General features: G+C 48.9%; 1 protein-coding gene across 2 annotated transcripts in view; it reads right to left on the bottom strand.

Moving 5' to 3' along the window:
• rufy3 (RUN and FYVE domain containing 3) overlaps positions 1 to 23876 on the bottom strand; it is a 111129-nt gene that overhangs the window by 44244 nt on the left and 43009 nt on the right. The window contains exons 7-11 of one of the 2 annotated variants that reach the window (XM_065026931.1): positions 21217 to 21352; positions 20629 to 20721; positions 19308 to 19394; positions 14470 to 14637; positions 14229 to 14333 (exon numbers count right to left, since the gene is read on the bottom strand). In XM_065026931.1, coding sequence (XP_064883003.1) covers positions 14229 to 14333; positions 14470 to 14637; positions 19308 to 19394; positions 20629 to 20721; positions 21217 to 21352 — 589 coding nt within the window. The remainder of the gene's footprint in view (positions 1 to 14228; positions 14334 to 14469; positions 14638 to 19307; positions 19395 to 20628; positions 20722 to 21216; positions 21353 to 23876) is intronic. The other variant, XM_065026930.1, reaches the window with a different exon arrangement.

Below are 23876 nucleotides of genomic sequence, written 5' to 3'. Positions count from 1 at the left end.
CTACTACTCCACTACTCTACTACACCACTACTCTACTACTCCACTACTCTACTACACCACTAGTCTACTACACCACTAGTCTACTACTCTACTACACCACTAGTCTACTACACCACTAGTCTACTACTCTACTACACCACTAGTCTACTACACCACTAGTCTACTACACCACTAGTCTACTACACCACTAGTCTACTACACCACTAGTCTACTACACCACTAGTCTACTACACCACTAGTCTACTACACCACTAGTCTACTACACCACTAGTCTACTACACCACTAGTCTACTACACCACTAGTCTACTACACCACTAGTCTACTACACCACTAGTCTACTACTCTACTACACCACTACTCTACTACACCACTACTCTACTACACCACTAGTCAACTACACCACTACTCTACTACACCACTAGTCTACTACTCTACTACACCACTACTCTACTACACCACTAGTCTACTACACCACTACTCTACTACACCACTAGTCTACTACTCTACTACACCACTACTCTACTACACCACTACTCTACTACACCACTACTCTACTACACCACTACTCTACTACACCACTAGTCTACTACTCTACTACACCACTAGTCTACTACACCACTAGTCTACTACACCACTAGTCTACTACACCACTAGTCTACTACACCACTAGTCTACTACACCACTAGTCTACTACACCACTAGTCTACTACACCACTAGTCTACTACACCACTAGTCTACTACACCACTAGTCTACTACACCACTACTCTACTACACCACTACTCTACTACTCCACTAGTCTACTACACCACTAGTCTACTACTCTACTACACCACTACTCTACTACACCACTAGTCTACTACTCCACTACACCACTACTCTACTACACCACTACTCTACTACTCCACTAGTCTACTACACCACTAGTCTACTACTCTACTACACCACTAGTCTACTACACCACTAGTCTACTACTCCACTACACCACTAGTCTACTACACCACTAGTCTACTACACCACTAGTCTACTACACCACTAGTCTACTACACCACTAGTCTACTACACCACTAGTCTACTACACCACTAGTCTACTACACCACTAGTCTACTACACCACTAGTCTACTACACCACTAGTCTACTACACCACTACTCTACTACACCACCACTAGTCTACTACACCACTAGTCTACTACACCACCACTAGTCTACTACACCACTAGTCTACTACACCACTAGTCTACTACACCACTAGTCTACTACACCACTAGTCTACTACTCTACTACACCACTAGTCTACTACACCACTAGTCTACTACACCACTAGTCTACTACACCACTACACCACTAGTCTACTACACCACTAGTCTACTACACCACTAGTCTACTACACCACTAGTCTACTACACCACTACTCTACTACACCACTAGTCTACTACTCTACTACACCACTAGTCTACTACACCACTAGTCTACTACTCTACTACACCACTAGTCTACTACACCACTAGTCTACTACTCTACTACACCACTAGTCTACTACACCACTAGTCTACTACACCACTAGTCTACTACACCACTAGTCTACTACACCACTAGTCTACTACTCTACTACACCACTAGTCTACTACACCACTAGTCTACTACTCCACTACTCTACTACACCACTAGTCTACTACACCACTAGTCTACTACACCACTAGTCTACTACACCACTAGTCTACTACACCACTACTACACTACTACTACTACACCACTAGTCTACTACACCACTAGTCTACTACACCACTAGTCTACTACTACCCACTAGTCTACTACACCACTAGTCTACTACACCACCACTAGTCTACTACTCTGCTACACTACTCTACTACACCACTAGTCTACTACACCACTAGTCTCTACTCTACTACACCACTCTCTACTACACCACTACTCTACTACTCCACTACTCTACTACTCCACTAGTCTACTACACCACTAGTCTACTACTCTACTACACCACTACTCTACTACACCTACTACACTAGTCTACTACTCCACTAGTCTACTACTCCCACTAGTCTACTACTCTACTACACCACTACTCTACTACACCACTACTCTACTACACCACTAGTCTACTACTCTACTACACCACTACTCTACTACACCACTACTCTACTACTCCACTAGTCTACTACACCACTAGTCTACTACTCTACTACACCACTACTCTACTACACCACTAGTCTACTACTCCACTACTCTACTACTCCACTAGTCTACTACTCTACTACACCACTACTCTACTACACCACTAGTCTACTACTCTACTACACCACTAGTCTACTACTCTACTACACCAGTAGTCTACTACTCTACTACACCACTAGTCTACTACACCACTAGTCTACTACACCACTAGTCTACTACTCTACTACACCACTAGTCTACTACACCACTAGTCTACTACACCACTACTCTACTACTCTACTACTCCACTACTCTACTACACCACTACTCTACTACTCCACTACTCTACTACACCACTAGTCTACTACACCACTAGTCTACTACTCTACTACACCACTAGTCTACTACACCACTAGTCTACTACACCACTACACCACTAGTCTACTACACCACTAGTCTACTACACCACTAGTCTACTACACCACTAGTCTACTACACCACTAGTCTACTACACCACTAGTCTACTACACCACTAGTCTACTACACCACTACTACACACCACTAGTCTACTACACCACTAGTCTACTACACTACACTAGTCTACTACTCTACCACTACTACACTACTACACCACTAGTCTACTACACCACTAGTCTACTACTACACCACTAGTCTACTACACCACTAGTCTACTACACCACTAGTCTACTACACCACTAGTCTACTACACCACTAGTCTACTACACCACTACACCACTAGTCTACTACACCACTAGTCTACTACACCACTAGTCTACTACACCACTAGTCTACTACACCACTAGTCTACTACTCTACTACACCACTACTCTACTACACCACTACTCTACTACACCACTACTCTACTACACCACTAGTCTACTACACCACTAGTCTACTACTCTACTACACCAGTAGTCTACTACACCACTAGTCTACTACTCCACTACTCTACTACACCACTAGTCTACTACACCACTAGTCTACTACACCACTAGTCTACTACTCTACTACACCAGTAGTCTACTACACCACTAGTCTACTACACCACTAGTCTACTACACCACTACTCTACTACACCACTACTCTACTACTCCACTAGTCTACTACACCACTAGTCTACTACTCTACTACACCACTACTCTACTACACCACTAGTCTACTACTCTACTACACCACTACTCTACTACACCACTACTCTACTACTCCACTAGTCTACTACACCACTAGTCTACTACTCTACTACACCACTACTCTACTACACCACTAGTCTACTACTCCACTAGTCTACTACTCCACTAGTCTACTACTCTACTACACCACTACTCTACTACACCACTACTCTACTACACCACTAGTCTACTACTCTACTACACCACTACTCTACTACACCACTACTCTACTACTCCACTAGTCTACTACACCACTAGTCTACTACTCTACTACACCACTACTCTACTACACCACTAGTCTACTACTACACCACTAGTCTACTACACCACTAGTCTACTACACCACTACTCTACTACACCACTAGTCTACTACACTACTAGTCTACTACACCACTACACCAGTAGTCTACTACACCACTACTACACCACTACTCTACTACACCACTAGTCTACTACACCACTAGTCTACTACACCACTAGTCTACTACTCTACTACACCACTAGTCTACTACACCACTAGTCTACTACACCACTAGTCTACTACACCACTAGTCTACTACACCACTAGTCTACTACACCACTAGTCTACTACACCACTAGTCTACTACTACTCTACTACACACTAGTCTACTACACCACTACTCTACTACTAGTCTAGTCTACTACACCACTAGTCTACTACACCACTAGTCTACTACTCTACTACACCACTAGTCTACTACACCACTAGTCTACTACACCACTCTCTACTACACCACTAGTCTACTACACCACTAGTCTACTACACCACTAGTCTACTACACCACTAGTCTACTACACCACTAGTCTACTACTCTACTACACCACTAGTCTACTACACCACTAGTCTACTACACCACTACACCACTAGTCTACTACACCACTAGTCTACTACACCACTAGTCTACTACACCACTAGTCTACTACTCTACTACACCACTACTCTACTACACCACTAGTCTACTACTCTACTACACCACTACTCTACTACACCACTAGTCTACTACACCACTAGTCTACTACACCACTACTCTACTACACCACTAGTCTACTACTCTACTACACCACTAGTCTACTACACCACTAGTCTACTACACCACTAGTCTACTACACCACTAGTCTACTACACCACTAGTCTACTACACCACTACTCTACTACACCACTAGTCTACTACTCTACTACACCACTACTCTACTACACCACTAGTCTACTACTCTACTACTCTACTACACCACTAGTCTACTACACCACTACTCTACTACACCACTACTCTACTAGTCTACTACACCACTCTACTACACCACTAGTCTACTACACCACTACTACTACACCACTAGTCTACTACACCACTAGTCTACTACTCTACTACACCACTACTCTACTACACCACTAGTCTACTACACCACTAGTCTACTACACCACTAGTCTACTACACCACTACTCTACTACACCACTAGTCTACTACACCACTAGTCTACTACACCACTACTCTACTACACCACTAGTCTACTACACCACTAGTCTACTACACCACTACTACTACTACTCACCACTACTCTACTACACCACTAGTCTACTACTCTACTACACCACTACTCTACTACACCACTACTCTACTACACCACTAGTCTACTACTACTCTACTACACCACTAGTCTACTACACTACTCTACTACACCACTACTCTACTACACCACTAGTCTACTACTCTACTACACCACTACTCTACTACACCACTACTCTACTACACCACTACTCTACTACACCACTAGTCTACTACTCTACTACACCACTACTCTACTACACCACTAGTCTACTACACCACTAGTCTACTACACCACTAGTCTACTACTCTACTACACCACTACTCTACTACACCACTACTCTACTACTCTACTACACCACTACTCTACTACACCACTAGTCTACTACACCACTACTCTACTACACCACTACTCTACTACACCACTAGTCTACTACACCACTAGTCTACTACTCTACTACACCACTACTCTACTACACCACTAGTCTACTACACCACTACTCCACTACTCTACTACACCACTAGTCTACTACACCACTAGTCTACTACACTACTACTCTACTACTCCACTACTCTACTACACCACTACTCTACTACACCACTAGTCTACTACACCACTACTACTACTCCACTACTCTACTACACCACTAGTCTACTACACCACTAGTCTACTACTCTACTACACCACTACTCTACTACACCACTAGTCTACTACACCACTAGTCTACTACACCACTAGTCTACTACACCACTAGTCTACTACACCACTAGTCTACTACTCTACTACACCACTACTCTACTACACCACTACTCTACTACACCACTACTCTACTACACCACTACTCTACTACACCACTACTCTACTACACCACTACTCTACTACACCACTAGTCTACTACACCACTAGTCTACTACTCTACTACACCACTACTCTACTACACCACTAGTCTACTACACCACTACTCCACTACTCTACTACACCACTAGTCTACTACTCTACTACACCACTACTCCACTACTCTACTACACCACTACTCTACTACACCACTAGTCTACTACTCTACTACACCACTACTCCACTACTCTACTACACCACTACTCTACTACACCACTACTCTACTACACCACTACTCTACTACTCTACTACACCACTACTCTACTACACCACTACTCTACTACACCACTACTCTACTACACCACTAGTCTACTACACCACTACTCTACTACTCTACTACACCACTACTCTACTACACCACTACTCTACTACACCACTACTCTACTACACCACTAGTCTACTACACCACTAGTCTACTACTCTACTACACCACTACTCTACTACACCACTACTCTACTACACCACTAGTCTACTACACCACTACTCTACTACACCACTACTCTACTACACCACTAGTCTACTACACCACTACTCTACTACACCACTACTCTACTACACCACTACTCTACTACACCACTACTCTACTACACCACTAGTCTACTACACCACTAGTCTACTACACCACTACTCTACTACACCACTACTCTACTACACCACTACTCTACTACACCACTACTCTACTACTACACCACTAGTCTACTACACCACTAGTCTACTACACCACTACTCTACTACTACACCACTACTCTACTACACCACTACTCTACTACACCACTACTCTACTACTACACCACTACTCTACTACACCACTACTCTACTACACCACTACTCTACTACTACACCACTAGTCTACTACACCACTAGTCTACTACACCACTACTCTACTACACCACTAGTCTACTACACCACTACTCTACTACACCACTACTCTACTACACCACTAGTCTACTACACCACTAGTCTACTACACCACTAGTCTACTACACCACTAGTCTACTACACCACTACCAATTGTGTTTTTTGTCCGTTTATTTGCGTTGTTTGTAATGTATATTTTTTTAAACTTATTTTGTACATAATGTTGCCGCCAAGTTCCTTGGTGTCCACATCACCAACAAACTAACATGGACCAAACACACCAAGACAGTTGTGAAGAGGGCACAACAAAACCTTTTCCCCCCTCAGGAGACTGAAAGGATTTGTCATGGGTCCTGGGATCCTCAAAAGGTTCTACAGCTGCACCCTCGAGAGCATCCTGACTGGTTGCATCACCGCCTGGTATGGCAACTGCTCAGCCTCCGACCGCAAGGCACTACAGAGGGTAGTGCGAACGGCCAAGTACATCACTGGGGCCAAGCTCCCTGCCATCCAGGACCTCTATACCAGGCGGTGTCAGAGGAAGGCTCTAAAAATTGTCAAAGACTCCAAACACCCGTCATAGACTGTTCTCTCTGCAACCGCACGGGCAAACGGTACTGGAGCGCCAAGTCTAGGTCCAAGAGGCTTCTAAACAGCTTCTACCCCCAAGCCATAAGACTCCTGAACATCTAATCAAATGGCTACCCAGACTATTTGCACCCCCCCCCCCTCTACACTGCTGCTACTCTCTGTTATTATCAGTCACTTTACCTCTAGCTACATGTACATATTACCTCAACTAACCGGTGCCCCCAGCACATAGACTCTGTATCGGTACCCCCCTGTATTTAGTCTCGCTATTTTACTGCTGCTCTTTAATTACTTGTTACTTTTATTTCTTATTCATATTTTTTTTAAACTGCGTTGTTGGTTAGGGGCTCGTAAGTAAGCATTTCACTGTAATACGTGTTTGTATGTGGCCTAATAAATTGTGATTTGATTTGACATTTCTGCCTCATGCACAAATTCATGTTGTTATTCCTCGATATCAAAAAGACAAGTCGAGGTAATCGGAAGACTTTGCCATTTTATTTATCCGTTATTTTACCAGGTAAGTTGACTGAGAACACGTTCTCATTTGCAGCAACGACCTGGGGAATAGTTACAGGGGAGAGGAGGGGGATGAATGAGACCATTGTAAACTGGAGATTATTAGGTGTTCGTGATGGTTTGATGGCCAGATTGGGAATTTAGCCAGGACACCGGGGTTAACACCCCTACTCTTACGATACGTGTCATGGGATCTTTAATGACCTCAGAGAGTCAGGACACCGGGGTTAACACCCCTACTCTTACGATAAGTACCATGGGATCTTTAGTGACCTCAGAGAGTCAGGACACCCCGTTTAACATCCCATCCGAAAGACGGCACCCTACACAGGGCAATGTCCCCAATCACTGCCCTGGGGCATTGAGATATTCTTTACACCAGAGGAAAGAGTGCCTCCTACTGGCCCTCCAACACCACTTCCAGCAGCATCTGGTCTCCCATCCAGGGACTGACCAGGACCGACCCTGTTTAGCTTCAGAGGCCAGAGTCCCTCCTACTAGCCCTCCAACACCACTTCCAGCAGCATCTGGTCTCCCATCCAGGGACTGACCAGGACAAACCCTGCTTAGCTTCAGAAGCAAGCCAGCAGTGGTATGCAGGGTGGTATGCAGGGTGGTATGCTGCTGGGTATGCAGGGTGGTATGCAGGGTGGAATGCAGGGTGGTATGCAGGGTGGTATGCTGCTGGGTATGCAGGGTGGAATGCAGGGTGGTATGCAGGGTGGTATGCAGGGTGGAATGCTGCTGGGTAGGGTGGTATGCTGCTGGGTATGCATGGAATGCAGGGTGGTATGCAGGGTGGTATGCAGGGTGGAATGCAGGGTGGTATGCAGGGTGGTATGCAGGGTGGTATGCAGGGTGGTATGCTGCTGGGTATGCAGGGTGGAATGCAGGGTGGAATGCAGGGTGGTATGCAGGGTGGTATGCAGGGTGGTATGCAGGGTGGTATGCTGCTGGGTATGCAGGGTGGAATGCAGGGTGGTATGCAGGGTGGTATGCAGGGTGGAATGCAGGGTGGTATGCAGGGTGGTATGCAGGGTGGTATGCTGCTGGGTATGCAGGGTGGAATGCAGGGTGGTATGCAGGGTGGTATGCTGCTGGCTATACATTCATTGCATCTGCAGTGTGAGCAGGAGAACACGCATTTTATGGATCATAAAAGTGTTGACAGTGATGACTAACAACCAACATGAAGTTACTCATAAAAACAGCAGCTCGTTTGCTGAATTCGTTGACAGTCTCTAGGACTGGTGGTTTTAAAAGGTTTTTTAATCTCAAGAGTATCACATTTGCTGTGCGTTCAAGGAAACTGCAGACACCGTAATCTGAACCATCTGATTGGCCAGCCATAGGCCTATAGGTGCACTTGATTTGTTTTCTGGGCCCGGGGCGTATGACACTCAGAGGCAGCGGTACAGCGAAGCCCGATCTTAACAACAATTATTCTGGGTTTAGTTTTTCCTAGTCTCACCGATGCGCCCGAATACAAATTCCAGATTCTCACAGAAAAATATTTAGGAGCATATGAAACTAAAATATTCACGCTTTAGAGCCCTGAGTGTAGTGTGTAGTGTAGTGCACTTTAGAGCCCTGAGTGTAGTGTAGTGTAGTGCACTTTAGAGCCCTGAGTGTAGTGTGTAGTGGAGTGCACTTTAGAGCCCTGAGTGTAGTGTAGTGTAGTGTAGTGCACTTTAGAGCAAGAGTGTAGTGTAGTGTAGTGCACTTTAGAGCCCTGAGTGTAGTGTAGTGTAGTGTAGTGCACTTTAGAGCCCTGAGTGTAGTGTAGTGTAGTGCACTTTAGAGCCCTGAGTGTAGTGTAGTGTAGTGGAGTGCACTTTAGAGCCCTGAGTGTAGTGTAGAGTGTAGTGGAGTGCACTTCAGAGCCCTGAGTGTAGTGTAGTGTAGTGGAGTGCACTTTAGAGCCCTGAGTGTAGTGTAGAGTGTAGTGGAGTGCACTTCAGAGCCCTGAGTGTAGTGTGTAGTGTAGTGCACTTTAGAGCCCTGAGTGTAGTGTAGAGTGTGTAGTGGAGTGCACTTTAGAGCCCTGAGTGTAGTGTAGTGTGTGTAGTGGAGTGCACTTTAGAGCCCTGAGTGTAGTGTAGTGTGTGTAGTGGAGTGCACTTTAGAGCCCTGAGTGTAGTGTAGAGTGTAGTGTAGTGCACTTTAGAGCCCTGAGTGTAGTGTGTAGTGTAGTGGAGTGCACTTTAGAGCCCTGAGTGTAGTGTAGTGTGTAGTGTAGTGCACTTTAGAGCCCTGAGTGTAGTGTAGAGTGTAGTGGAGTGCACTTTAGAGCCCTGAGTGTAGTGTAGTGTAGTGCACTTTAGAGCCCTGAGTGTAGTGTAGAGTGTAGTGGAGTGCACTTTAGAGCCCTGAGTGTAGTGTAGTGTAGTGCACTTTAGAGCCCTGAGTGTAGTGTAGAGTGTAGTGGAGTGCACTTTAGAGCCCTGAGTGTAGTGTAGTGTAGTGCACTTTAGAGCCCTGAGTGTAGTGTAGAGTGTAGTGGAGTGCACTTTAGAGCCATGAGTGTAGTGTAGAGTGTAGTGGAGTGCACTTTAGAGCCATGAGTGTAGTGTAGAGTGTAGTGGAGTGCACTTTAGAGCCCTGAGTGTAGTGTGGAGTGTAGTGGATTGCACTTCAGAGCCCTGAGTGTAGTGTAGAGTGTAGTGGAGTGCACTTCAGAGCCCTGAGTGTAGTGTAGAGTGTAGTGGAGTGCACTTCAGAGCCCTGAGTGTAGTGTAGTGGAGTGGAGTGCACTTCAGAGCCCTGAGTGTAGTGTAGAGTGTGTAGTGGAGTGCACTTCAGAGCCCTGAGTGTAGTGTAGTGGAGTGCACTTTAGAGCCCTGAGTGTAGTGTAGTGTAGTGGAGTGCACTTTAGAGCCCTGAGTGTAGTGTAGTGGAGTGCACTTTAGAGCCCTGAGTGTAGTGTGTAGTGGAGTGCACTTCAGAGCCCTGAGTGTAGTGTAGAGTGTGTAGTGGAGTGCACTTTAGAGCCCTGAGTGTAGTGTAGTGGAGTGCACTTTAGAGCCCTGAGTGTAGTGTGTAGTGGAGTGCACTTTAGAGCCCTGAGTGTAGTGTAGAGTGTAGTGGAGTGCACTTTAGAGCCCTGAGTGTAGTGTAGAGTGTAGTGGAGTGCACTTCAGAGCCATGAGTGTAGTGTAGAGTGTAGTGGAGTGCACTTTAGAGCCATGAGTGTAGTGTAGTGGAGTGCACTTTAGAGCCCTGAGTGTAGTGTAGAGTGTAGTGGAGTGCACTTTAGAGCCCTGAGTGTAGTGTAGAGTGTAGTGGAGTGCACTTCAGAGCCCTGAGTGTAGTGTAGAGTGTGTAGTGGAGTGCACTTTAGAGCCATGAGTGTAGTGTAGAGTGTAGTGGAGTGCACTTTAGAGCCATGAGTGTAGTGTAGTGGAGTGCACTTTAGAGCCCTGAGTGTAGTGTAGAGTGTAGTGGAGTGCACTTTAGAGCCCTGAGTGTAGTGTAGAGTGTAGTGGAGTGCACTTTAGAGCCCTGAGTGTAGTGTAGAGTGTAGTGGAGTGCACTTCAGAGCCCTGAGTGTAGTGTAGAGTGTGTAGTGGAGTGCACTTTAGAGCCCTGAGTGTAGTGTAGAGTGTAGTGGAGTGCACTTTAGAGCCATGAGTGTAGTGTAGTGGAGTGCACTTTAGAGCCCTGAGTGTAGTGTAGAGTGTAGTGGAGTGCACTTCAGAGCCCTGAGTGTAGTGTAGAGTGTGTAGTGGAGTGCACTTCAGAGCCATGAGTGTAGTGTAGAGTGTAGTGGAGTGCACTTTAGAGCCCTGAGTGTAGTGTAGTGGAGTGCACTTTAGAGCCCTGAGTGTAGTGTAGTGGAGTGCACTTTAGAGCCCTGAGTGTAGTGTAGTGGAGTGCACTTTAGAGCCCTGAGTGTAGTGTGTAGTGGAGTGCACTTCAGAGCCCTGAGTGTAGTGTAGAGTGTAGTGGAGTGCACTTTAGAGCCCTGAGTGTAGTGTAGAGTGTAGTGGAGTGCACTTCAGAGCCCTGAGTGTAGTGTAGTGTGTGTAGTGGAGTGCACTTTAGAGCCATGAGTGTAGTGTAGAGTGTAGTGGAGTGCACTTTAGAGCCATGAGTGTAGTGTAGTGGAGTGCACTTTAGAGCCCTGAGTGTAGTGTAGAGTGTAGTGGAGTGCACTTTAGAGCCCTGAGTGTAGTGTAGAGTGTAGTGGAGTGCACTTTAGAGCCCTGAGTGTAGTGTAGAGTGTAGTGGAGTGCACTTCAGAGCCCTGAGTGTAGTGTAGAGTGTGTAGTGGAGTGCACTTTAGAGCCATGAGTGTAGTGTAGAGTGTAGTGGAGTGCACTTTAGAGCCATGAGTGTAGTGTAGTGGAGTGCACTTTAGAGCCCTGAGTGTAGTGTAGAGTGGAGTGGAGTGCACTTTAGAGCCCTGAGTGTAGTGTAGAGTGTAGTGGAGTGCACTTCAGAGCCCTGAGTGTAGTGTAGAGTGTGTAGTGGAGTGCACTTTAGAGCCATGAGTGTAGTGTAGAGTGTAGTGGAGTGCACTTTAGAGCCCTGAGTGTAGTGTAGTGTGTAGTGGAGTGCACTTCAGAGCCCTGAGTGTAGTGTAGAGTGGAGTGGAGTGCACTTTAGAGCCCTGAGTGTAGTGTAGAGTGTAGTGGAGTGCACTTTAGAGCCATGAGTGTAGTGTAGAGTGTAGTGGAGTGCACTTCAGAGCCCTGAGTGTAGTGTAGAGTGTGGAGTGGAGTGCACTTTAGAGCCCTGAGTGTAGTGTAGAGTGTAGTGGAGTGCACTTTAGAGCCCTGAGTGTAGTGTAGAGTGTAGTGGAGTGCACTTCAGAGCCCTGAGTGTAGTGTAGAGTGTGTAGTGGAGTGCACTTTAGAGCCATGAGTGTAGTGTAGAGTGTAGTGGAGTGCACTTTAGAGCCATGAGTGTAGTGTAGTGGAGTGCACTTTAGAGCCCTGAGTGTAGTGTAGAGTGGAGCCCTGGAGTGTAGTGCACTTTAGAGCCCTGAGTGTAGTGTAGAGTGTAGTGGAGTGCACTTCAGAGCCCTGAGTGTAGTGTAGAGTGTAGTGGAGTGCACTTTAGAGCCATGAGTGTAGTGTAGAGTGTAGTGGAGTGCACTTTAGAGCCATGAGTGTAGTGTAGTGGAGTGCACTTTAGAGCCCTGAGTGTAGTGTAGTGTGTAGTGGAGTGCACTTCAGAGCCCTGAGTGTAGTGTAGAGTGGAGTGGAGTGCACTTTAGAGCCCTGAGTGTAGTGTAGTGTGTAGTGGAGTGCACTTTAGAGCCCTGAGTGTAGTGTAGTGTGTAGTGGAGTGCACTTTAGAGCCCTGAGTGTTGTGTAGAGTGTGTAGTGGAGTGCACTTTAGAGCCCTGAGTGTAGTGTAGTGTGTAGTGGAGTGCACTTTAGAGCCCTGAGTGTAGTGTAGTGTGTAGTGGAGTGCACTTTAGAGCCCTGAGTGTAGTGTGTAGTGGAGTGCACTTCAGAGCCCTGAGTGTAGTGTAGTGTGTAGTGGAGTGCACTTTAGAGCCCTGAGTGTAGTGTGTAGTGGAGTGCACTTCAGAGCCCTGAGTGTAGTGTAGTGTGTAGTGGAGTGCACTTCAGAGCCCTGAGTGTAGTGTAGAGTGGAGTGCACTTTAGAGCCCTGAGTGTAGTGTAGTGGAGTGCACTTCAGAGCCCTGAGTGTAGTGTGTAGTGGAGTGCACTTCAGAGCCCTGAGTGTAGTGTAGTGTGTAGTGGAGTGCACTTCAGAGCCCTGAGTGTAGTGTAGTGGAGTGCACTTTAGAGCCCTGAGTGTAGTGTAGTGTGTAGTGGAGTGCACTTTAGAGCCCTGAGTGTAGTGTAGAGTGTGTAGTGGAGTGCACTTTAGAGCCCTGAGTGTAGTGTAGTGGAGTGCACTTTAGAGCCCTGAGTGTAGTGTAGAGTGGAGTGCACTTTAGAGCCCTGAGTGTAGTGTAGTGGAGTGCACTTTAGAGCCCTGAGTGTAGTGTAGTGGAGTGCACTTTAGAGCCCTGAGTGTAGTGTAGAGTGGAGTGCACTTTAGAGCCCTGAGTGTAGTGTAGTGGAGTGCACTTCAGAGCCCTGAGTGTAGTGTAGTGTAGTGTGTAGTGGAGTGTGGAGTGTGTAGTGGAGTGTGTAGTGGAGTGTGGAGTGTGTAGTGGAGTGTAGTGTAGTGTGTAGTGGAGTGTGTAGTGTAGTGTGTAGTGGAGTGTGTAGTGGAGTGTGTAGTGTAGTGTAGTGTGTAGTGTGTAGTGTAGTGTGTGGTGTAGTGTAGTGTGTAGTGTGTAGTGTAGTGTGTAGTGTGTAGTGGAGTGTGTAGTGGAGTGTGTAGTGGAGTGTGTAGTGTAGTGTAGTGTAGTGTAGTGTAGTGGAGTGTGTAGTGGAGTGGAGTGTGTAGTGTAGTATGTAGTGGAGTGTGTAGTGTAGTGTGTAGTGGAGTGTGTAGTGTGAAGATGGGGTCACCTCCCACCTGATCTCTAGCTGTTTAATAGTCCCAGCCATCTGATTGGTCTTCTCCTCTAGGCGACTGATGACCTCACTCTTCTGCTTGGCGCTCACCTCCGAGCTCTGTGGACACCCAAGGTTGGGATCAATTACACTCCAATACACTTAACTCAAATTCCAGTAACTGTGAGTTAGTTAGTCTTTGTAAAAACATATAACACATTTGTAAAAGAGGCGCTCTCACACCCAAGGCGTGTACCTGGGACTTCTGCGCTAGCTGCAGGTTGAGGGTCCGGAGGTCATCCAGCTGTTGTCGTAGTTCCACCAGAGCATCCTGTTTCTCACACATATCCGTCTCTAACATCTTCATAGACAGCTCCATCTCCTGCTTCATACCAATCTGAACCTCCAACTCCTTCTCTACATCCTGGAGGAGGAGAGAGACGGGTTAGTACGGGGAGCAGGGAGAGAGGGGGACGGGTTAGTACGGGGAGGGAGGGAGAGAGGGGGGTTAGTACGGGGAGCAGGGGGAGGGAGGGAGGGGTTAGTACGGGAGCAGGGAGATAGGGGGACGGGTTAGTACGGGGAGCAGGGAGAGGGAGGGAGGGGTTAGTACGGGAGCAGGGAGAGGGAGGGAGGGGTTAGTACGGGGAGCAGGGAGAGAGGGGGACGGGTTAGTACGGGGGGAGGGAGAGGGAGGGAGGGGTTAGTACGGGGAGCAGGGAGAGAGGGGGACGGGTTAGTACGGGAGCAGGGAGAGAGGGGGACGGGTTAGTACGGGAGCAGGGAGAGAGGGGGACGGGTTAGTACGGGGAGCAGGGAGAGAGGGGGAGGGGTTAGTACGGGGAGCAGGGAGAGGAAGGGAGGGGTTAGTACGGGAGCAGGGAGAGAGGGGGACGGGTTAGTACGGGGAGCAGGGAGAGAGGGGGACGGGTTAGTACGGGGAGCAGGGAGAGAGGGGGACGGGTTAGTACGGGAGCAGGGAGAGAGGGGGACGGGTTAGTACGGGGAGCAGGGAGAGGGAGGGAGGGGTTAGTACGGGGAGCAGGGAGAGAGGGGGAGGGGTTAGTACGGGAGCAGGGAGAGGGAGGGAGGGGTTAGTACGGGGAGCAGGGAGAGGGAGGGAGGGGTTAGTACGGGGAGCAGGGAGAGGGAGGGAGGGTTAGTACGGGGAGCAGGGAGAGAGGGGGACGGGTTAGTACGGGAGCAGGGAGAGAGGGGGACGGGTTAGTACGGGGAGCAGGGAGAGAGGGGGACGGGTTAGTACGGGAGCAGGGAGAGAGAGGGGAGGGTTAGTACGGGAGCAGGGAGAGAGAGGGACGGGTTAGTACGGGAGCAGGGAGAGAGGGGAGGGTTAGTACGGGAGCAGGGAGAGAGGGGGGACGGGTTAGTACGGGAGCAGAGAGAGGGGGGACGGGTTAGTACGGGAGCAGGAAGAGAGAGGGACGGGTTAGTACGGGGAGCAGGGAGAGGGGGGACGGGTTAGTACGGGGAGCAGGGAGAGGGGGACGGGTTAGTACGGGGAGCAGGGAGAGGGAGGGACGGGTTAGTACGGGGAGCAGGGAGAGAGGGGGAGGGTTAGTACGAGGAGCAGGGAGAGGGGACGGGTTAGTACGGGGAGCAGGGAGAGAGGGGGACGGGTTAGTACGGGGAGCAGGGAGAGAGGGGGAGGGTTAGTACGGGGAGCAGGGAGAGAGGGGACGGGTTAGTACGGGAGCAGGGAGAGAGGGGGACGGGTTAGTACGGGGAGCAGGGAGAGAGAGGGGGAGGGTTAGTACGGGGAGCAGGGGAGAGAGGGGGAGGGTTAGTACGGGGAGCAGGGAGAGAGAGGGGAGGGTTAGTACGGGGAGCAGGGAGAGAGGGGGACGGGTTAGTACGGGGGAGCAGGGAGAGAGGGGGACGGGTTAGTACGGGAGCAGGGAGAGAGGGGGACGGGTTAGTACGGGAGCAGGGAGAGAGAGGGGAGGGTTAGTACGGGAGCAGGGGAGAGAGGGGGAGGGTTAGTACGGGGGAGCAGGGAGAGAGAGGGGGAGGGTTAGTACGGGGAGCAGGGAGAGGGGGAGGGTTAGTACGGGAGCAGGGAGAGGGGAGGGTTAGTACGGGGAGCAGGGAGAGAGGGGGACGGGTTAGTACGGGAGCAGGGAGAGGGGGGACGGGTTAGTACGGGAGCAGGGAGAGGGGGAGGGTTAGTACGGGGAGCAGGGAGAGGGGGAGGGTTAGTACGGGGAGCAGGGAGAGAGGGGGAGGGTTAGTACGGGGAGCAGAAGGGGGAGGGTTAGTACGGGAGCAGGGAGAGAGGGGAGGGTTAGTACGGGGAGCAGGGAGAGAGGGGGAGGGTTAGTACGGGGAGCAGGGAGAGAGGGGGACGGGTTAGTACGGGGAGCAGGGAGAGGGGGGAGGGTTAGTACGGGGAGCAGGGAGAGGGGAGGGTTAGTACGGGGAGCAGGGAGAGAGGGGGGAGGGTTAGTACGGGGAGCAGGGAGAGGGGAGGGTTAGTACGGGGAGCAGGGAGAGGGGGAGGGTTAGTACGGGGAGCAGGGAGAGAGGGGGACGGGTTAGTACGGGGAGCAGGGAGAGAGAGGGGGAGGGTTAGTACGGGGAGCAGGGAGAGGGGGAGGGTTAGTACGGGGAGCAGGGAGAGGGGGGAGGGTTAGTACGGGGAGCAGGGAGAGGGGGGAGGGTTAGTACGGGAGCAGGGAGAGAGGGGGACGGGTTAGTACGGGGAGCAGGGAGAGAGAGGGGGAGGGTTAGTACGGGGAGCAGGGAGAGGATTGATGAATGATGGAGAGGGGGGGACGGAGGAAGAGGGAGGATGAATAAGGGAGAGGATGAATGAGGGAGAGGGATAGATGAATGAGGGAGAGAGAGACAATCTGCACTAGAGGTCGACCGATTTTAATTTTTCAACGCCGATACAAATTATTGGAGGACCAAAAAAAGCCGATACCGATTAAATCGGCCGATTTTTTTTAATTGATTAGTAATAATGACAATTACAACAATACTGAATGAACACTTATTTTAACTTAATATAATACATCAATAAAAATCAATTTAGCCTCAAAATAAATAATGAAACATGTTCAATTTGGTTTAAATAATGCAAAAACAAAGTGTTGGAGAAGAAAGTAAAAGTACAATATGTGCCATGTAAGACGGCTAACGTTTCAGTTCCTTGCTCAGAACATGAGAACATATGAAAGCTGGTGGTTCCTTTTAACTTGAGTCTTCAATATTCCCAGGTAAGAAGTTTTAGGTTGTAGTTATTATAGGAATTATAGGACTATTTCTCTCTATACCATTAGTATTTCATATACCTTTGACTATTGGATGTTCTTATAGGCACTTTAGTATTGCCAGTGTAACAGTATAGCTTCCGTCCCTCTCCTCGCTCCTACCTGGGCTCGAACCAGGAACACATCGACAACAGCCACCCTCGAAGCAGCGTTACCCATGCAGAGCAAGGGGAACAACTACTCCAAGTCTCAGAGCGAGTGACATTTGAAACGCTATTAGCGCGCACCCCGCTAACTAGCCAGCCATTTCACTTCGGTTACACCAGTCTCATCTCGGGAGTTGATAGGCTTGAAGTTATAAACAGCTCAATGCTTGAAGCACAGCGAAGAGCTGCTGGCAAAACACAGTAAAGTGCTGTTTGAATGAATGCTTACGAGCCTGCTGCTGCTGCCTTCCATCGCTCAGTCAGACTGCTCTATCAAATATCAAATCATAGACTTAGTTATAACATAATAACACACAGAAATACGAGCCTTTGATCATTAATATGGTCGAATGCGGAAACTATCATTTCGAAAACAAAACATTTATTCTTTCAGTGAAATAAGGAACCGTTCCATATTTCATCTAACGGGTGGCATCCAGAAGTCTAAATATACCAAATGATAGACTTAATTATAACATTATAACATCCCTAAGTCTAAATATTGCTGTTAAATTGTACAACCATCAATGTTATGTCATAATTATGTAAAATTCTGGCTAATTAATTCCGGTCTTTGTTAGGAAGAAATGGTTTTAGGAATACCTAGGATAGGATAAAGTAATCCCTCTCACCCCCCCCTTAAAAGATTTAGATGCACTACTGTTCCACTGGATGTCATAAGGTGAATGCACCAATTTGTAAGTCGCTCTGGATAAGAGCGTCTGCTAAATGACTTAAATGTAAATGTAAATGTCTTCACGCATTTCACAACGAGCCAGGCGGCCCAAACTGCTGCATACACCCTGACTCTGTTTGCACGGAACGCAAGAGAAGTGACACAATTTCCCCAGTTCAAGGAAATTCACGTTAGCAGGCAATGTTAACTAAATATGCAGGTTTAAAAATATATACTTGTGTATTGACTTTAAGAAAGGTGTTGATGTTTATGGTTAGGTACACATTGGTGCAACGACTGCTTGGTGCAACGAATGCGCTTGTTAAATCACCCGTTTGGCAAAGTAGTCTATGATTCAATGATTAACTAACGGGCACCGCATCGATTATATGCAACGCAGGACAAGCTAGTTAAACTAGTAATATCATCAACCATGTGTAGTTAACTAGTGATTATGTTAAGATTAATTGTTTTTTATAAGTTAAGTTTAATGCTAGCTAACAACTTACCATGGCTCCTAACTGCCCTCTATTAGGTAGTCAGCCTGCCACGCAGGCTCCTCGTGGAGTGCAATGTAAGGCAGGTGGTTAGAGCGTTGGACTAGTTAACCGAAAGGTAGCAAGTTCAAACCCCCGAGCTGACAAGGTAATCTGTCATTCTGCCCCTGAACAGGCAGCTAACCCACCGTTCCTAGGCCGTCATTGAAAATAAGAATTTGTTCTTAACTGACTTGCCTCGTTAAATCATATATATATATATTTTTTTTTTTACACCTTTTGTTTTAATAATTCGGCAAATCAGTGTCCAAAAATATCGATTATCGATTGTTGAAAACTTGAAATCGGCCCTAATTAATCGGCCATTTTGATTAATCGGTCGACCTCTACTCTGCACCTCCATGTCCTGCGGGGGATAGAGGATGGAGGAAGTATCTGATCCGTGTCAGGAATAAAGGGGAAGAACAGAGAGAGAAACTGACCAATCGTAGCAGAGTTTCCTCCTTAAGCTGTTTGCGTGCCTCTCCCAGCACCTGGCCGTCTGCCAAGCCGTCACCTGACCGTGACGCCTGGCGAGACAACATGGAGCACATTACATGATATACAACTCAATTAGTACACCCTACAACATACAGACAGGTACACCCTACAACATACAGACAGGTACACCCTACAACATACAGACAGGTACACCCTACAACATACAGCCAGGTACACCCTACAACATACAGACAGGTACACCCTACAACATACAGCCAGGTACAACATACAGCCAGGTACACCCTACAACATACAGCCAAGTACACCCTACAACATACACCCTACAACATACAGCCAAGTACACCCTACAACATACAGCCAAGTACACCCTACAACATACACCCTACAACATACAGCCAAGTACACCCTACAACATACAGCAAAGTACACCCTACAACATACAGCCAAGTACACCCTACAACATACAGCCAAGTACACCCTACAACATACAGCCAAGTACACCCTACAACATACAGCCAAGTACACCCTACAACATACAGCCAAGTACACCCTACAACATATAGTCAAGTACACCCTACAACATACAGCCAGGTACACCCTACAACATACAGCCAGGTACACCCTACAACATACAGCCAAGTACACCATACAGCCAAGTACACCCTACAACATACAGCCAAGTACACCCTACAACATACAGCCAAGTACACCCTACAACATACAGCCAAGTACACCCTACAACATACAGCCAAGTACACCCTACAACATATAGTCAAGTACACCCTACAACATACAGCCAGGTACACCCTACAACATACAGCCAGGTACACCCTACAACATACAGCCAAGTACACCATACAGCCAAGTACACCCTACAACATACAGCCAAGTACACCCTACAACATACAGCCAAGTACACCCTACAACATACAGCCAAGTACACCCTACAACATACAGCCAGGTACACCCTACAACATACAGCCAGGTACACCCTACAACATACAGCCAGGTACACCCTACAACATACAGCCAAGTACACCCTACAGCCAAGTACACCCTACAACATACAGCCAAGTACACCCTACAACATACAGCCAAGTACACCCTACAACATACAGCCAGGTACACCCTACAACATACAGCCAGGTACACCATACAGCCAAGTACACCCTACAACATACAGCCAAGTACACCCTACAACATACAGCCAAGTACACCCTACAACATACAGCCAAGTACACCCTACAGCCAAGTACACCCTACATACGAGATATTTCTGAAAATGTTTGAGGGGTGGAGAACCTTGCGACTGGACTCTAGCTGGTAGGAGCTCTCCTCCTTGACTCGTTCTACATCCTCTTGTAGGGTGATGATCCTGTTGTTGGCTACTGCAAGCTGGACAGACCACACAGCAGGTTACAAACATACATTACTAATGTAGTCCACTGCAAGCTGGACAGACCAGGTTACAAACATACATTACTAATGTAGTCTACTGCCAGCTGGACAGACCAGGTTACAAACATACATTACTAATGTAGTCTACTGCAAGCTGGACAGACCAGGTTACAAACATACATTACTAATGTCAGTGGACTTACAAACATACATTGCAAGCTGGACAGACCAGGTTACAAACATACATTACTAAAGCTGGACAGACCAGGTTACAAACATACATTACTAATGTAGTCTACTGCCAGCTGGACAGACCAGGTTACAAACATACATTACTAATGTAGTCTACTGCCAGCTGGACAGACCAGGTTACAAACATACATTACTAATGTAGTCTACTGCAAACTTCTAGAAAAGCACCTCTCGGCACCGTAGTGCAGTGGGCAGAAGGCACGGTAGAAATGAGAACCAGGTAGAAACTAACCAGCCCACCTCTTCAGTGAGCTTGGTGTTGGACTTCTCCATAGTGTCCACTTTGGCCTGCAGGTTGTTGACTGAAGCACTCAGGTGTCTGTTGAGCTCCTCAACGTAGTTCTTCTGGTCCAGGATGGCTGTGATCTGGCCATCCCTGGTGGGAGACGAGACAAAATACAAAACATGTGGTAAGTAGGTAGGGCCGTGTCTCTCTAGGGCCGTGTCTCTCTAGGGCCGTGTCTCTCTCAACACTAGGGCCGTGTCTCTCAACACTAGGGCCGTGTCTCTCAACACTAGGGCCGTGTCTCTCAACACTAGGGCCGTGTCTCTCTAGAGCAGTGTCTCTCTAGAGCCGTGTCTCTCTAGAGCCGTGTCTCTCAACACTAGGGCCGTGTCTCTCTAGAGCAGTGTCTCTCTAGAGCCGTGTCTCTCAACACTAGGGCCGTGTCTCTCAACACTAGGGCCGTGTCTCTCAACACTAGGGCCGTGTCTCTCAACACTAGGGCCGTGTCTCTCTCAACACTAGAGTCGTGTCTCTCTAGAGCCGTGTCTCTCTAGGGCCGTGTCTCTCTAGGGCTGTGTCTCTCTCAACACTAGGGCCGTGTCTCTCTAGAGCCGTGTCTCTCTAGGGCCGTGTCTCTCTCAACACTAGGGCCGTGTCTCTCTCAACACTAGGGCCGTGTCTCTCTGTCTCTCTAGGGCCGTGTCTCTCTAGAGCCGTGTCTCTCTCGACACTAGGGCCGTGTCTCTCTCAACACTAGGGCCGTGTCTCTCTAGAGCCGTGTCTCTCTAGGGCCGTGTCTCTCTAGGGCCGTGTCTCTCTAGGGCCGTGTCTCTCAACACTAGGGCCGTGTCTCTCTAGAGCCGTGTCTCTCTAGAGCCGTGTCTCTCTAGGGCCGTGTCTCTCTAGGGCCGTGTCTCTCTAGGGCCGTGTCTCTCTAGGGCCGTGTCTCTCTAGGGCCGTGTCTCTCAACACTAGGGCCGTGTCTCTCTAGGGCCGTGTCTCTCTAGGGCCGTGTCTCTCTAGGGCCGTGTCTCTCTAGGGCCGTGTCTCTAGGGCCGTGTCTCTCTAGAGCCGTGTCTCTCTAGGGCCGTGTCTCTCTAGGGCCGTGTCTCTAGGGCCGTGTCTCTCTAGGGCCGTGTCTCTCTAGGGCCGTGTCTCTCTAGAGCCGTGTCTCTCTAGGGCCGTGTCTCTCAACACTAGGGCCGTGTCTCTCTAGGGCCGTGTCTCTCTAGGGCCGTGTCTCTCTAGGGCCGTGTCTCTCTAGGGCCGTGTCTCTCTAGGGCCGTGTCTCTCTAGGGCCGTGTCTCTCTAGAGCCGTGTCTCTCTAGGGCCGTGTCTCTCTAGGGCCGTGTCTCTCTAGGGCCGTGTCTCTCTCAACACTAGGGCCGTGTCTCTCTCAACACTAGGGCCGTGTCTCTCTCAACACTAGGGCCGTGTCTCTCAACACTAGGGCCGTGTCTCTCTAACACTAGGGCCGTGTCTCTCTAGGGCCGTGTCTCTCTAGGGCCGTGTCTCTCTAGGGCCGTGTCTCTCTAGGGCCGTGTCTCTCTAGGGCCGTGTCTCTCTAGGGCCGTGTCTCTCTAGGGCCGTGTCTCTCTAGGGCCGTGTCTCTCTAGGGCCGTGTCTCTCTAGGGCCGTGTCTCTCTCAACACTAGGGCCGTGTCTCTCTAGGGCCGTGTCTCCTCAACACTAGGGCCGTGTCTCCTCAACACTAGGGCCGTGTCTCTCTAGGGCCGTGTCTCTCTAGGGCCGTGTCTCTCTAGGGCCGTGTCTCTCTCAACACTAGGGCCGTGTCTCTCTAGGGCCGTGTCTCTCTCAACACTAGGGCCGTGTCTCTCTCAACACTAGGGCCGTGTCTCTCTCAACACTAGGGCCGTGTCTCTCAACACTAGGGCCGTGTCTCTCAACACTAGGGCCGTGTCTCTCTAGGGCCGTGTCTCTCTAGAGCCGTGTCTCTCTAGGGCCGTGTCTCTCTAGAGCCGTGTCTCTCTAGGGCCGTGTCTCTCTAGGGCCGTGTCTCTCTAGGGCCGTGTCTCTCTAGGGCCGTGTCTCTCTAGGGCCGTGTCTCTCTAGGGCCGTGTCTCTCTAGGGCCGTGTCTCTCTAGGGCCGTGTCTCTCTAGGGCCGTGTCTCTCTAGGGCCGTGTCTCTCTAGGGCCGTGTCTCTCTAGGGCCGTGTCTCTCTAGGGCCGTGTCTCTCAACACTAGGGCCGTGTCTCTCTAGAGCCGTGTCTCTCTAGGGCCGTGTCTCTCTAGAGCCGTGTCTCTCTAGGGCCGTGTCTCTCTAGGGCCGTGTCTCTCTAGGGCCGTGTCTCTCTAGGGCCGTGTCTCTCAACACTAGGGCCGTGTCTCTCTAGAGCCGTGTCTCTCTAGGGCCGTGTCTCTCTAGGGCCGTGTCTCTCTAGGGCCGTGTCTCTCTAGGGCCGTGTCTCTCTAGGGCCGTGTCTCTCTAGGGCCGTGTCTCTCTAGGGCCGTGTCTCTCTCAGGGCCGTGTCTCTAGGGCCGTGTCTCTCTCAACACTAGGGCCGTGTCTCTCTCAACACTAGGGCCGTGTCTCTCAACACTAGGGCCGTGTCTCTCTAGGGCCGTGTCTCTCTAGGGCCGTGTCTCTCTAGGGCCGTGTCTCTCTAGGGCCGTGTCTCTCTAGGGCCGTGTCTCTCTAGAGCCGTGTCTCTC

This window comes from Oncorhynchus nerka, linkage group LG13 (assembly GCF_034236695.1).
Source record: "Oncorhynchus nerka isolate Pitt River linkage group LG13, Oner_Uvic_2.0, whole genome shotgun sequence".
Taxonomy (NCBI): domain Eukaryota; kingdom Metazoa; phylum Chordata; class Actinopteri; order Salmoniformes; family Salmonidae; genus Oncorhynchus; species Oncorhynchus nerka.
The sequence above is the reverse complement of the archived record's forward strand: the minus strand, read 5'-3'. Positions and strand labels throughout refer to the sequence as shown.